This window comes from Chelonia mydas, chromosome 2 (assembly GCF_015237465.2).
Source record: "Chelonia mydas isolate rCheMyd1 chromosome 2, rCheMyd1.pri.v2, whole genome shotgun sequence".
NCBI classification, from domain to species: domain Eukaryota; kingdom Metazoa; phylum Chordata; order Testudines; family Cheloniidae; genus Chelonia; species Chelonia mydas.
This window is the reverse complement of record NC_057850.1, coordinates 114002090-114017526: the sequence shown is the minus strand read 5'-3', so window position 1 is coordinate 114017526 and position 15437 is coordinate 114002090. Positions and strand designations below refer to the sequence as shown.

The 15437-nt window shown below is 39.3% G+C and overlaps 1 protein-coding gene across 6 annotated transcripts in view; it reads left to right on the top strand.

The window, feature by feature from the left end:
• The window catches only part of RREB1 (ras responsive element binding protein 1), a 140906-nt gene extending 126122 nt beyond the window's left edge, over window positions 1-14784 (top strand). For all 6 annotated transcript variants that reach the window (XM_043540156.1, XM_043540155.1, XM_027826662.3 and 3 more), the window contains 2 exons: window positions 6670-7407; window positions 11216-14784. In XM_043540156.1, coding sequence (XP_043396091.1) covers window positions 6670-7407; window positions 11216-11736 — 1259 coding nt within the window. In that variant the 3' untranslated portion in view covers window positions 11737-14784. The remainder of the gene's footprint in view (window positions 1-6669; window positions 7408-11215) is intronic.
• Window positions 14785-15437: the final 653 nt, after the last annotated feature.

Below are 15437 nucleotides of genomic sequence, written 5' to 3'. Positions count from 1 at the left end.
AGACAAGTTGTGTTAATTTGTTTGGAGGCTGTAGAGAAATGAAGCAAATTCATTGCTGCATGACACAAGGCTTTAGTTAGTTTTCAAAGGGCGGAGCAGTGTTTGTTCAGAAAGGGCAAGCTGATAGGAACAAGGGTAGTGGCAATTATTCAGTAGTTTTTCTGTGTTGACTACACAGGAGAGACCGAACTTAGAGGGAAGCCAAGCAGATGGCTGTGTGAGTCTGTTGCCTGAAAATTATTTAATATGCCTCTGGTTGTAGTTTGCACGGGCGAACCTTCATTGAGAAGTACATACACACTTCAAAGAGAGCTTCTATGTCAGGAATCTTTTGAGTAGGTTTCATAAAAGTTGTGTTCTAACAATGAATTTAAAAGCAGCAGGAGGGACGTGGTTTTGATTAGCCTGTTAACGAAGTTACAAATCAACCCCATTATACTGAACCCTGATTTAACCAACAGTCAGTTACAGCAGAGTGCACCATACCTTCCTTCCATTATTCTGAATTCCCATTTATATGAGGATTTCCAATATCCATGAATTCTTTGATAGATGGCGTTGTACTGTAATGAAGAGAAGAGGGAGGAATCTGCAGGACACATTAATTCTGCGCATGTGCAGTGGCGCAGAATTCCCCCAAGAGTAGTGCTGGGGAATGCAGTTACAATACAGTTCCTCCCACACAGCATAGTCTTGCCGCGAAGACAGGATCAAATTGTCTTTTAATCATATTCCCAAATCATTGTACAGCCTTGGACTTGCAGTCTCCTTTCGTTGTCCAAGGTATGTAAAGAGCATAAATGATTAACGCAAATTATATTTTTAAAATACTTTCCATTTCAGTGATATTACCTTAGAGACAGGGATGTTTTAATTCTTCTTCTGGCTCTTATAAAAGGTGGGTAAATAGTGTAGTCCGGCTAACATGGAAGAAGTTTGCAAGGGCTGTGATTTTAAAGGTTGTAAAGAAGATGGCTGTCATTAGCCAGTGATTATCAGCACCAATGTCACTGGAAAAGGGAAGGAGGAGATGTTTGGATGAGAGTTAGACACAACCACAAGCTAAATCAAAGAGGAAAGCTTTAAGGTGAGATGTAAAGACAGGAAATGCAATTTGAGAGGTCATGTAATATGAAACAAGTGTACAGGAGTTCTCAAAAACCAGGGTGTCATTTATGAATAGGATTCAGAGATGGATAGAGAATCTGTGAAAGTGAGAGAGGATGTGTATGTTCCCACTTCTTAGGTGAGAGAGTAGCTTGTACGCAGCATTCTGAAATGAAGGGAAGCCATAGAGTATAAATGAAGAGGATTGTAATAGTACAGAATAGAAGAGACAAAGTCAGACTTCAGGCGATGAGGGGAGACTTGGTATAAATAAATGTGAAGCCCTAGACCCAGGGAGAGGAAATAACCAGAGACAAAATGTGGGGGGGACACAATAAAATACCCATATCTAACATATGAAAGCAGCTTTATTTTACTGTTTCTTGTGACTAAACACTATGCTCTAATTGATGCAGGGAAGGCGTGGAATTGGGACTGGGAGTTAGGTAAGAGAGGGCCTCTCTATTCTGTAATACAGAAAGACAGACAAATATGTTCAGAAAGTGGTCCACAGTATGAGAAAGTTGAGAACTACTTCCAGAGGTAACTAGGCAAATATTTACAAATAAGTATATTTAGTATGTTTAGCAGAATCCATCATAGCTTAGAAATCTCCATCTCTGTGATCCATCCTTACGTCTCTCAGGCCCTGTCTACACTAGAGAATTATGACTTTGCAACAAGTGTTGCAGCCCCCAGTACATGTCAAATATATCATTGTTACTTTCTAGCAGGACAGAGGGCTTGAAACTGCAGTCTCTGTGGCCGGCAAGACTCGCATGCATAGCAACTTCAGGTTCCAGATCATAGTTCATGACAAAGGAAGAGTTGCTTAGCACTAGAGTGCATGACAAAGACAAGAGCCATGAAGTTGTTTTAAAGCAAGTGCTGTTACTTAGTAGAGAATCTTGTATAGAAGATATATAATGATTGTTTGCATTAAGCCAGTGGAGTATAAAAACACTTTCCTGATTAAACAGTGGAATTCATCTTAAAACAGCTGGGAAATTCTTTAGGCTTTCTGGTGTATTCAGATACTGATTTCTACTTCTTGGACAAATTAGCAGACTCAGTCTTAAACAGTTTCACTCATGTCAGTCAATAGGACTGTTCACATGAGTAATGACTATTCACTTGAAGAAGGTATTGCAGGATCAGAACCTGTATCGGAAGATCAGCAATATCATGGCATCTGGTTTTTCACCAGTTACTGTATTTAATGACTATTTGGGGGGGGGGGGGAATTGGTGATTTTTCCCACATTTATTACAAGTTGATGGGATTTATTTATTTTAAATAAGTTGCACTTGTCTTTTTATGCTTTTCCCTTTAGTTGGAAGGGTTTTAGGAGTATGACTGAAATCCTCAAACATAAACTAGCTGTTTTTAATGTGTATTAGTCTCATTAAAGGTGACTGGATTTAATAGGGGTATCAGTAATATATATTTTGAGTGAATATGAAGAAGAAGAAAAAAACACTTTAGAGCTTTGATATCATAAGCCTCTTGTGATTGGGCAGGTGTTCCCTACTTTGGTGGTGGAACTAGGAAAAGCTGTACCTTGTGTGTTTTTAAAACATTAAAAAAAACTTACTAAATGGTTCCACCTAGTGGAAGCTGGTCAGATAGTGAAAGAAAATGTGCCATCTTACACACATGAAAGGCGGTGTTCCTTGGGATATCCTAGAAGTTAAGCACCGTGCTGGTGGTGAATGTAGATGGATGCTCTACTATTCTATTTTATTCTATCTTCTCCTTTTGGCAGTGTCAGTTGTTCGTACAGCATTATTTCTAGTGCTTTGCCTACTCCAGTTTTTAAATGTCTTTATGTGATGGGGTTCCTACAGCTTCCTTGGAGACTATTAGACCACTTTCTGATAATAACTACTAATATTAAGGTTACAAAACAGTTTTTCCACTATAACCCCTAGTTTTCATACAATAATAACGCTTCTTCCTGAGCCCCTTCATAACAGACCTGTGAAATTGTTCCTAAAAATATGTGCTGATCCAGATGCAGCAAAAAGTATCACTCCCAATACACACACACACAGATTTTAATGTATTCCTAGCTTGTATCTGAATTTTGTATATGAATCTCAAACAGGACACCTTAATGTGGTGCCTAGCTTTTGAAATGGAAAGCTCTCACAGCTAGACTAGCTATTTCCAGCTCACAAGGTCTTCCCTTCCCCTCACAACTCCTGATTGGCTCTAAGCCCCTCTCTACACACCATTTCTTGACTCCACACACGTAGGGTCACATGCTCAAATTCAATCTGTAATCCACCCACCCTTTGGAATAGATCTCCTGCATTGAAGAGAATGACAAAGGTGGGTGCATGGTCCCCTGTCCCAAGAGAAATAGGGTAAAGTTTGGTTGTTTTTTTAAAAACAAAACAGATATTCCTACTTTTGCACAGCATTTCTAGGTTGCTATAGATCCTTCCCGCCCCATCCCCCTCCATTCCTCTGCACTCCTAACCCCAGTCTCCTCATGCTCTCCATTGTTCTGCCTCCCCTCACTCCATCTCCTGCTTCCCACATTCCTCTTGAGTTCTCATAATTTCCATTCCTGTTCCCTAACACATGCCTGCTGCCCTCACTGCCCCATTCTTGGCACTTCCACATTCTTCTGTTCCCTGCCAGGCCCTCATGAGTGACGAAGGGGTCACCATCTTCACAGAGACCAGCCTGGCTTCAACCCATTGGTAACAGTGGGAGATAGCATCCCTGTTGCTGAGGGTCAACCTGTGGCTTCAGTCCCATTGACAGTAATAGAATATGGCAGCCATTTTGCGATGGTTCATCATATTTCAAGATCATTGTGACTTGCCTTTACCTCCCTGGGCTAGTACTGGTCTTTGGGGTGGATACAGAGTTTCCTCGCCCCACCCCCTCATTCCCTGCATAGTTTTGCTTAGTGATTAACTAAAGCCTGTAGTCAAGACCCTGTCCTGCTCCTCCCTTTTGCCTCGACCTTTGCCTGTCACATAATTAGTGTAGTTAGGCCTTTTCTATTGAGAAGGCAACGGAGGCCCTCCAGGCACTGCGAAACAGGCTGTGTTACAAGAAAAAAAAAAGAAAAAGGCCAAAGATTTGTCTGTTATGTGCCATGACTCTTGCTACTTTGGAAACTGAGAATCCAATTGCCATTTCAGTACCATATTTTCAAAACTAGGCATTTCAATTAGTTTAACAAAATGTGCGGCTAACAACAGATGCAGCCACCAGGGCCTTGTCTACATTATGGCTTCCACTAAATCTCATCCCAGTTCAACTGAACAGCTGTTAGAACCAGTGGGAAACTTTTTTTTTTTGGTAAACTTTCCCAATGTGGATATAGCCTGATAATGAGATTCCAGTTCTGCTCCCCTGCCAAAAACTCCACCACAAAACCAGGAGGCTGCTAGCTTTAAATATTACAATATCCAGAAGCATTTTCTGTGAACACACATATATATATATATATATATATATATATATATATATATATATATATATATATATATATATAATAGGAGAGATTTTGTTAGTATGAGTAGGAGAGCAGTGCTAATTTTAGAGTTATGCCATAGCATTTCTGTTTAATTTCTCAAATGACAATAGATGTCCCACTCTTTTGTTCACAACTCTTTCTTGTCACTTCCCCCTTGAAAATCCACTATATATAAACTGTGTGCTAATATTACCCAAAAAGGGCAAAATATGAACCCAAATTTGTAAGGAACTTCCAGGTGATCTTTGTTTTTCAGAGTCATCTCCCACCCCAAAATCCCTTATCTGCCAATTTATGGTTAAGTCCTATGTTTTCACAGGTTGGAATATGAATTCTAGTGAAAACTTTATTGGTCCTTTGTATATTTAACTATCTTTGTAAACCAATCTATTCTGATTTAACAAGTGAGATTGCATCTTGCTGACAGATCAGGGATGGTATAGATAATGCTTAGTCCTGCCTCAGTGCAGGGGACTGGACTGACCTTTTGAGGTCCCTTCCAGTCCTACATTTCTGTGATTCTGTGGTCCTTCCTACCCCCCACCAAAATGTATCAGGATTACGCTGTATTAAGTGGGTATGCACAATTACTAGAAGTTCTGCTTAGCCACAATGTTTCTTTACTTTCTGTTTCTTATCACTGTGAAGGTGTTGTATTACAAAAACCTATTCCAAACTATCAGGAGCATTATAACTATCTTACTATCATCTCTGGTTGCTCTCTTTATATGAAAGAAGCTTATAATAAAAAAAAATCTAGGCAGTTCTGAGACAAACTCCATGTGCTGTGCATGTGTCAGCCAGAAAATAATTTTTAAATTTTATCAGCATTTTTAAATCTCTATAGTTACTAAGAAGCTATTAGACTTGCAGGTAAACACTAAATCCACTGTTAGTTATGCAGTGTTTTGGCTGCTAGTACATATAGCATGTTAGAGGTCTTTTCAAAATATTAGATCCGTGATAAATATAAAAGATGATGCTGTTCACTTGATGAATGCTAACATCTAGGCCTATATTAATGTTGCAAACAATTGACTAAAGCAAGGAGAGTCACAGCTTTGGTAATGTGATTTGCCTAGCTTGTATCCTGAACTCTTAACTAAAAAGAGGCACAATAGCTGCAATTACATCCCATGCATCAGTCTCAACTTTGGCATCCAGATCTGGTCTGGATTATTTTCCATTTACATATTCACCCTTTATAAAGAATTCAGAAGCTCTCTATCTCCATTTTTCTTTAAAGAAATGAAGGACTATAACTCAAACTGTGTTTTAAGCAATGTTAAGAATGTGACACAAGTTGATAAAAGCAGGGAGCCCTACAGTAGTTGAGGCTGATAACTCACCCTATATCTGGTTGTGGCAGGGGTCACAAAACAGTGGGTGATGTCGCCCATAGCTGCATTTTTGTCTTCGTTTGGTGTAGTACCATTTTAATAAATGTGTTCACTATAGAGAACTGAATCCTATACTGGCACAAACTTCCGTGATTTCTGTATGTCGGATGTATATCAATATGATCTATATCTGTGTCTACTCAAATTCGGAATGTAACAATCTTTAACACTTAATTATGCTAATTAATTATATTTGTTTTTATTTTGTAAAGGGGTTCTATAGAAACCACATCTTAAACAGACAGATTAAGTAGTCTCTGAGAATGCATAAAAACTCTCCTGTTTTATAAATAAAAAATAATTGCAGATCTTTGGTATGCATTTATCATAGTATTGCACTTACCTCCCCTTCTTTGGTATCTGAGCATTACCATTTGTTCTCTGTAGTGAGAGTGATTATACTGTGGCTCAATGAAACTGAGACCCAAGAACCCAGTAGCTGTATGTTGGAGAAGAAAGTATGTTGTTACAGACTCCTAATGGCCTCATTCTGGGTGTCTGTTATGTTCTCTTCTCAGCTGTACATTTACTGGCCTTGGTGGTAAATAAATTGAATGAATTAGAAGTGATGCTAGTAAGTCTGTGATGTCTTGACAGGACACATAGTTAATTCTGCGTTGGTGGAGGATGTCTGACTGACGGAAATTCCCTCTTTTCCTACAGACAGTCAGTCAGATCTGGAGACTCTAGGTGGGGTGCTGGATCTGACCTCCTGCGAGAGAGAGCAGCCAGAGGAAGAAACGGAGCTACCGGAAAACAAATGCAGTCCCAAACAGGAGCAAAAGGCTGACTCGCCCCAAGGAGAAGAGGATGCACAGGATAAAGCAGATGAGTATGAAGACGGACCAGAGGAAGACTCTGTAAGTAACAAAAGCCTTGACCTCAATTTTGCCAGCAAGCTGATGGACTTCAAGCTGGCAGAGAGTGACCAGAGTGCAGGTAACTGCTCTCAGACTGAAAAGAAACATGCCTGTGATGTTTGTGGGAAAACCTTCAAATTTGCTGGCACTCTTGGACGGCACAAAAAGGCCCATGCTCGCGAGGACAGAAAGGACGAAAAGAGCAGTGAGGATGAAAGCAAGTGTGTTCAGGATGAAGCTGGAGCTCCCCCAAAGCAAGACTCCACTCTTGATCAGGAAGAGCCCCCAGTGGACTTACAGGTGCTAGAATCTTCTGTGGACTGTGAGGCAACAGGAAAGGAGAATGAAGAGAGTGAAAGCATCTCTGAGGGAGAGAGCACAGAGAGAAAGTCCTGTGAGAAGAGTGATGATGACAAAAAACCAAAGACTAATGGGGCAAAAAGTACCACAAAGGCAGACAAGAGGAAGAAAGTCTGTACTGTGTGCAACAAGCGGTTTTGGTCTCTACAGGACTTGACACGACACATGAGATCCCATACAGGTAAGTGGAGAACATGAGACAGTATTGCAGGGAGGAGATTGCTGCTTATGGTCAGCATCCTGTGAGCTCTTCAGCCTGTTGGACCTCAGCATGAGCAGGGACTTCTAATTTCTGCTGCACAATGAAACTGTGTTATGAAGCGAGTTTAAGTTTCTGTGGCAACATAAAATAAATTGGAGAGGAATGGGGAGGGAATGGTAAACATGCAAAATCCTTTACATCTGCAGAAAGCTCAGTGGAAATACATGTTAATTATATATTTATCTACCTGGGGGAGGTGCGTATTTGGCTTATGTTTTTTCAAAATTATTTTTCAACTTATGTGGTGCAGAATTTGGAGGTGAGGAGAGAGCGGGGAAACTATTGCAATAGAGTTTATATCCAGCTCCCTGCCCCCTCCTCTGTGGCTCTGCACCTCTCTTATATTTTATTGCACATTGAAGTATAATGACACTATAAAGGGAATACATCAGAGGATGGGAGTCGGTTTATCATACGATTCTAGAGACCCAGCATCTCCATGCCTCCGTGGATCTGTTTGCTCACACTCCTCGCTGTGTTTAACTGAGTGAGAGGCAACGCCATGATCAGCTTCCACTCTTTCTCTGAACCTGAGCAGAGCAGGTGAAATACATTTAGTACAATGCCCTCCAGTGATTTCGTTGTGCAATTAGCTGTCATGGAATAAATGGGGTTCTGCTTATGCAACAGGATATTGTTCAACATTGCATTACGAGGGAGGATTAGATGACTCTGTCATTTTGATTAGTAAAATCATAGTCATCCACATGTAGAATGGCTGAGCAATAACTATGACCCCAAAGAATTGTGAATCATTCACACCGCTCCAAATGTGTAGAATTCAGGTGTGCTTAATTTCACTTATCAGTAAGCTGAAGTGACATCAGGAAAAGGGACTTCCTTTGTGTGCTGTTTTTTGGCGTAGCTTTTCATTGTCACATATTTTCTGATTAAGCTTGGGTATGTCATATTTAAATTTTAATAAAAGGTGAAGCTTCACTTAAGTAACTACACGAAGACACCTTGAAAAAGCGTGTGGGTCCAATTTTTTACCTACCTGAGTAAATAAAGAATGTATTAACTTCTCAAATGCAAAACTGATTTCTGATTGAAGTCTTTAAAAAAATAACACCAAATCTCCATTAGTGTGACTTTTCCAAAGTGCTGAGCACCCACAAATCCTAGAAGTCAGTGAAAGATCATCACCTTTGAAAATCGGGCTACGAGTCTGAAGGATAAGTGTTGCAGTGAGTTTAGTTTTCACTGCTAGACATGTGGGTTGTGTCACAAGGAAAAACTAGTTTGGTCTCATTCTTGTATTTATTTGTCTCCATTGCAAAATCACTACAACATATGATACATCTGTGTTCAAGAAAGCCTTTGGAGAGGGATTCTGAAGTCTAACTTAGCATTTTCTGATGAGCCAAATGGTGCTTTTGTGCTTTCTGAGGATGCGCTCCTCAACAATCCATGTGTCAGATGCTTTTAATATTTTAATTGTTCCTGAAGCCTTGTTGGACTTGTCACTGGAGTCTTTCTCTTCTCATTTTCCCCCCCCCGCTTTCTTTAGGTTTTTAACTTTTTCTGTAGTAGTCTTGAATAACTACCTTGAGCAGTATGTGAGTTTTTCCTTCAAACGTAATACATTTAACTAGCTTCATTGCTAGTTGTTTCTAAAAAATTGTTTTTGTGACCCCATCCACATTTTTCCCCAACTGGGGACTCTCAATCACTTACATTGACTTTTTTTCCCCTTGCTCATTCAAATTTATATGTGGCAAAAATCTATGAGATACTTTCTCTTTCTTGAAAGGTTTTCTTTTTAAAAAAGACATCTCAATAAAACAAAAAAGAGGGCTAGGATCAGAATAGCAAAAATATTTTGGGTTAAGACTGAGGTGCATTGGCAAGGCTATGTGGGGAAATTTTGTACAATGCCTGCCTGAAGAATAAAAATAAGATACATGGAAGAGCCATTCCTTCATCTCTAGTCCATTTCTCTTCCAATGCAGGGTGGTCCCTACAGTTTATTTTCTAGTATATTATTGTACAACTTACACTAAATCTGGCTCAATCCATTGCTGTGGGCTCTTCAAATTTATGAGCTAACTCTACGCACTCATATTTTTTAAAAGATCAAGAAGCTATCATATTAGTGGAATCATACCAAACTTGCATAGTTTATTTTCCTTTCTGTTGATCATGGATGCAGGATATGAAGTGCACCAAAGGGCTTGTGCAGCATTAAACAGGACCTGATTCTGAGTTACAGTATCTGTACAGCACTCTGCCAGACTTTTGTGAAAAAATTTTTGGAAAAAAAGAAAGGGGGAAAAAAACAACCTTAAATTTTTTTCCTGGTTCCTAACCAGAACTTTTTGAGAGTAAAGTTACTCTCTGCCTCAGAAACCACTTATAAGCTTAGGCACGTTGCAACTTGGTCTGTATTTGCATAGTGAATCACTATGGGACTCTTATTTTACTTAACAAGAGATGGAGTTTTGCTATATCCGAACTCATTTGTAAGCAGGTTCCATTCTAGTTGGTTTAATAATTTGTATGTAAAATGTTCACCCTTCTATCAGCGACTGAGGAAGAAACGTTTTCTCACATGCTGCTTGGCTTGTTTTTTAAATACTGGTTGCCCAGAAAAATTGGGCCCATCGTCCTCATTCCTTCTATGATCCCCAACCCCTGTGTGCCCAGGGCTAGTCCTTACTGTTTTGTGGTAATTTCCATCCTTTTCAGGGGGAAAGAAAGTTGTGCAGTCTGTTTATCCTGCAAAGGAAACTGCTGCCTCGATGCCATTGGCTCAGTTTCACAAACATCTTTGAGTTTCAAAAGACTTTTCTGAACTTCTGGCAGAAAAGGTTGCTCACTTAAGGGCATGGAATTTTAACAGACATGAATTATAGATTCTGAATACAGCATGTCACATTACTAACCCATCTACCCAAATTACGACATAGTCCCTTTAAAAAATACATGTTTCAGCAGATGCCTTTACAGTCCCCAGAGGTTTATGTGATAGCTAAATGTTTAACAATGAATAACCGTATGAGCTGGATGTACTCTCTCGCTACCAGATCCTGCTGACCTTGGGCAAGATTGAAGAATTCTCTAAGACCATTGTCTTGTGTTTCAGTAGGGTAGTTGCAGGTAAATTCACTATTAAATAGGCAATTGGGTACACAGGTGGACATGCGGTTCAGTATAGTTGTAGTTTTACAGCCAGATTTTGAAACCATGTAGTTACACAGATTTTAGATACAGAGTTGTTAAATATCAGTTGTTATTGAAGTGGCAAGTCAAGCATTTATTTGGTATATGACTTCAATAAAGCCAACACCTGCAAATGTTGATGCCTAACATTACACACCTAAAGAAAAGCAGCCTGATTATCAGAGGTGCTGTTTACACAGAAGCTCAGTACCTTTCTGAATCAGGACTCTTTTATTTAGGAACTTAAGTGTTGGCCTTCATACTCAAGTAGCAGGTAGTCATCCAAGTCACGTGAAAGGGAATCCTACAGTAAATGTTGGGACTAAACATTGTTGGGACTAGCCCTGATGACCCCATTAAAAGGGAGTTGTGACCCACTTTGGGGTCCCAACCCACAGTTCATAGAATCATAGACTTTAAGGTCAGAAGGGACCATTATGATTCTCTAGTCTAGCCTCCTGCACAGCGTTGGTCTAGAGCAGTTTTATGTGTTGTACTGTCCTGAAAAGCGAGAGGGAACTGTATTTATAATCTTAGTTACATTTTGGTCTTAATTCTGTCCTAGGAGAGAGACCGTACAAATGTCAGACCTGTGAACGGACCTTCACTCTGAAACACAGCCTGGTTCGTCATCAGCGCATACACCAGAAGGTCAAGAATGCTAGGAACCATGAGAAGGAGAGTGACAAAGAGGAGACCCAGTCTAGGTGTGAAGAAGACAGTGAAAATGAGTCTATCCACAGTGGTACTAACCCCATCTCAGAAAACGAGTGTGACTCAGTTGCAGGCCTTGGTAACCATTCATCTGTCTCTAGAAACCGAAAAGAAAGTCTGGCCAATGGAGCGAAGGATTCCCTTTGCAGAGAGGAGAAAACCCCTGGACGAACAGCCAGTACTTGCCTTGCAGAGTCCAACAAGAATGCACAGAAACAGATCACAAAAGATCAGGAATCTCGGGGTAACTGTGATCACGAGAGTCCATCAGGTTTCATTCAGGACTTGCTGGAGATGCACAACAAAAAATCTCCCATGAATCACATTCTTGCCTCTGCAGATAGTGCACCTCAGCTTTTGGGAGTTGAGTGAATTTCTTACTATGAAATTGGACCCATCCCAGCACACAAACTAAAACCAGCAGAGCAAGGTTTTTGGAATATATTTTGTAAGAGTGACCTTCAGCTGTGGGATAGTATGGCAGACTGGATTCAGTGCCATATGCCTTTCAGTATAATAATGCAAGAGACTACAGTACATACTGATTTGAGTGCCTTACTACTTTATTAGATCTTTTGGTATCATAGGTTTTTTCAAAAAAAAAAAAATGATTTTTTTGTAATATTTTAATGAATTATTTGGAGAAGACCTTTTTCATTTAAGCATTAATGTTACCCTCTGTATTGGTGTGTGTGTGAGCTTGTTCTTGTATATCTGTTATAGTCGCTGTGTTTGTTCTCTGAGCTGGAAATGGGGGCAGTGGGGTGGGGAAGCCCTTGGATACCACGGCCAATAACTGGAAGAAAATTACATGAATTTCAGATGAGATCGCCAGAGGACACATGTACGAGATGCTGATTTTTCTCAGTATAGACGTTCTTGCATTTGCCATACGATGGAGCATTAATCCAGTTCCAGGTATTAATGACGTGGTGGTTGAAGGTGTTCAAAGTTGGTTAAAGCCAAAACCAGGAAAGACAAAGAGCTTTCAACCTCATAACTTGTTTCCACTTTTCAGCATTAGAAATGGTAATCTAGTTACCATTTAAAGACATTCTTTCTGGCCACTGTGGACTGAGTACACAGAGAAGAGTTACATAGCAACTTAACCTATGGAAATTATGCACCCGCTGTTATATATGTTTGATTTGCTTCAATATATTATTATTATTATTATTATTTTATTATTATTATTTTATAAATTCATCAGTTTGCTAGTCTCTGCAGTCAGCAGAAACGAATGGGCAATATTTGCCCAAGGAGATCTACAGTGCAGCTTGGATCCCCTGTTTAAGCTTTCACCAACTCCCCTCTCATGTTGCAGCTCTTCTACTGTACTTAAATGGAACCCTTCCTCTGACTGGAGAATCAAATGGAGGCCAGCAAGTAATCACCACAAATGTACAGGGGAACATCTCACTAGTGATAGCGTGCCTGCATGGGTGTGTGTGGGGAGGGCCATGAAAAGACTCCCCTTCCCACCTTGAGTGCATGAGGAAGGCACTGCAAATTGCTTCGTTCCGATCACATGACATTTGTTACTAATGAGCAAAGTTATTTAGTCTTCCAGTTGAAAGAAAGCACGAAAGAAATGCGAGCCTTACCGTGATCTTGCTACCGTCTTTTTCTAAAGCAAGAAAATACTACTGGTAATAAAACTACAAATATAAAACATGTTAAAAATAAATAAAATAAATTTAAAAAAAAAATCTTTCTTCCTGAGGTTTTGGGGTTGATGCTTGAAGACTAGTGTGTGTTTCTAAATTTCATAATGATAGTTTAACCGCTTTAATGCTGGGGGTTGAGATTTCTCCACAGGCCTCCTGTTGCCTACAACAGGAGATATTCCCAACCACCAGCATTTATTGGGTTAAGCAAAATGTATCCTACTGTAGCTGTGCATTTTTAGGTATGCTCAGCATTCTGTTGTTCTCGTTGTCCTTCAGTCATGATCTCTGGGACAGACAGAGCCATAGTATTGCCGGAGTCTCACTGTGCACTTCCACCACTTCAGCTCCCTCACCCATACTGTGATCCTCCCTTCCCTTCCCATGCAAAATCACATGTCCTGCGTTCATTAGACTTGGAAGAAGGGGGCCTTAAATCCCTCTCCCTCTCCCTCTCTCTCTCTCTATATATATATTTCAACAAATTTCTGGAGACTGAAATCCAACTCCCCAGAATTCAAAGGAAGAAAAATGTTCTCAAGTGATGATCTCGCATATAAAATAAGAAAAAAAAATGGTTGAGGTATATGTGATTTTTTTTTTTTTTTTAATTAGGGATGTATGAACCAGTTTTGAAATAAGTTACTCCAAACTAATAAAAAATCAGAACCAATGATTCCTTTAAAACTTTACCAGGTGTGTTCTACTTAGTTTAAACCAGTTCACACATCCCTTAATTTTTTTATTACTATTATAATTATAATTATTATTATATTATTTTGGGTATTTTTGGTTTTTTTTGTTTGTTGTTTATTTTTAATTTTGGGGTTTTTTTTGCAGCTCTCCACACTAAACTGCGCAATATTGTGGGGGAGAAGCCATTACTAAACTCTATGCTGCAGAACAATGTAGCAAGTAATCAATTCCCAGCAGCCTGCCGGGACATCTGCTAGCAATAATCACTATTGATTTAAAGCTTTATTTAGCCTTTATCTATATCCTAGTAGATTATAAGGTCTTGCCACATTTTATTGACATTTTTATTAGTTGAGTTTGACTGAGAAAACTTTTGTTGTTGTTTTTTTTCCCCCAATATTAAACTGTGAAGTTTATAACATGTTTAAACTATGGGTGAATCTTAGGCTTAGTTTGCATGTTCAGCTAATTTGTCTCTCTTTTTTTTTTTTTTTTTTTTTTGTTTGTTTGAATCCTTTTATTTTTCCTTTCTCAGGGCTTTTACAAAAAAAAATGGATCTTCTGAAATTCTTTTGTCAGAGTTGCAATGGACTTAACGATGAAATAATTCAATCACTACATTAAGCACTTGACTGTGAAAGCGCAAAAAGAAAAAGAGAACTTATGTTTGTGACTATTCTCAAATGGCTTTTCGGAGCTATGTGACAGTCTGATTCCATTTTCAGAATGATTCATAATCTTCTCTCCCTTTCTCTGTGTGTGTGTGTCTCTCTCTCCCTCTCTCTATTCAAGAAGGAAATTTAATCTTAGTGATTTCAGCCCATGCAGGAAACAATAATAAATGTGTAGAATTCATATTTTTTCTAAAGGGAACTTAAACTGCTGCTACAAGTTGTGTACAAGACTGGTTTATGCCACATGAACAGAGAATCACACATTGTTTTGGTACTTCTATTCCTCTCTTTATTCAGTTGTACAGTACTTCCAAATTCAAATTGAAAGTAAACCTGTTCTGTATCAAACCATCTAAGCAATAAAATGTTATATTTAAAAATTATAGGTTGCAAAATGGACACGGCTCTTCTTGTGGGTTTGTTGTAACTTGCTTTTAAGCCTATCTGAAGGATTATACACAAACCAGAGTCTGAGTTTACGTGTAGGGATGGTCTTATGGTTCTCCTTTATTGTTGGGCTGTGTTTGAACTAGAGATGGTCAAAAGATTTTGAACATTTTGTCCTGTATTCCAACCAGTTTGGGGAAATCACAGCTTTTGAAAATGGTGGGTTTTGGGGGGGCGGGAGGGATTTTGGCTAAAATATTAATTAAAAGTTGGGGGGGGGATTTTTATGCTAGTTTGCTTGAGCCGGCTTTAGTTTGAACTTCTTTCCACCTTTAAACTGCAGCTTCATGATCACATAAGTAAATGGCTTTGTCAGGAGTTGGTGGTGTTCTTAAAAAATATGAATAGTATTCTTTATAAATTAAATAGGTGTTCAGTGGCAACTACCATCACAGTTGAATTTTCCACAGGGAATTTTGTTGAGCTGTGAAATCTTCAGGATGTAACAGACAGCTATGTGCAAGTACCTGAGAATGATGCTTTATTTTAGCTTGTCAGTTAAATATGGCCTTCCAACTTGCACTTTGTCTGCCTCCGTATAGAATGCCTTTCACAGGGTTGTGACGACCATCCGGGTTGAGCTCAAGAT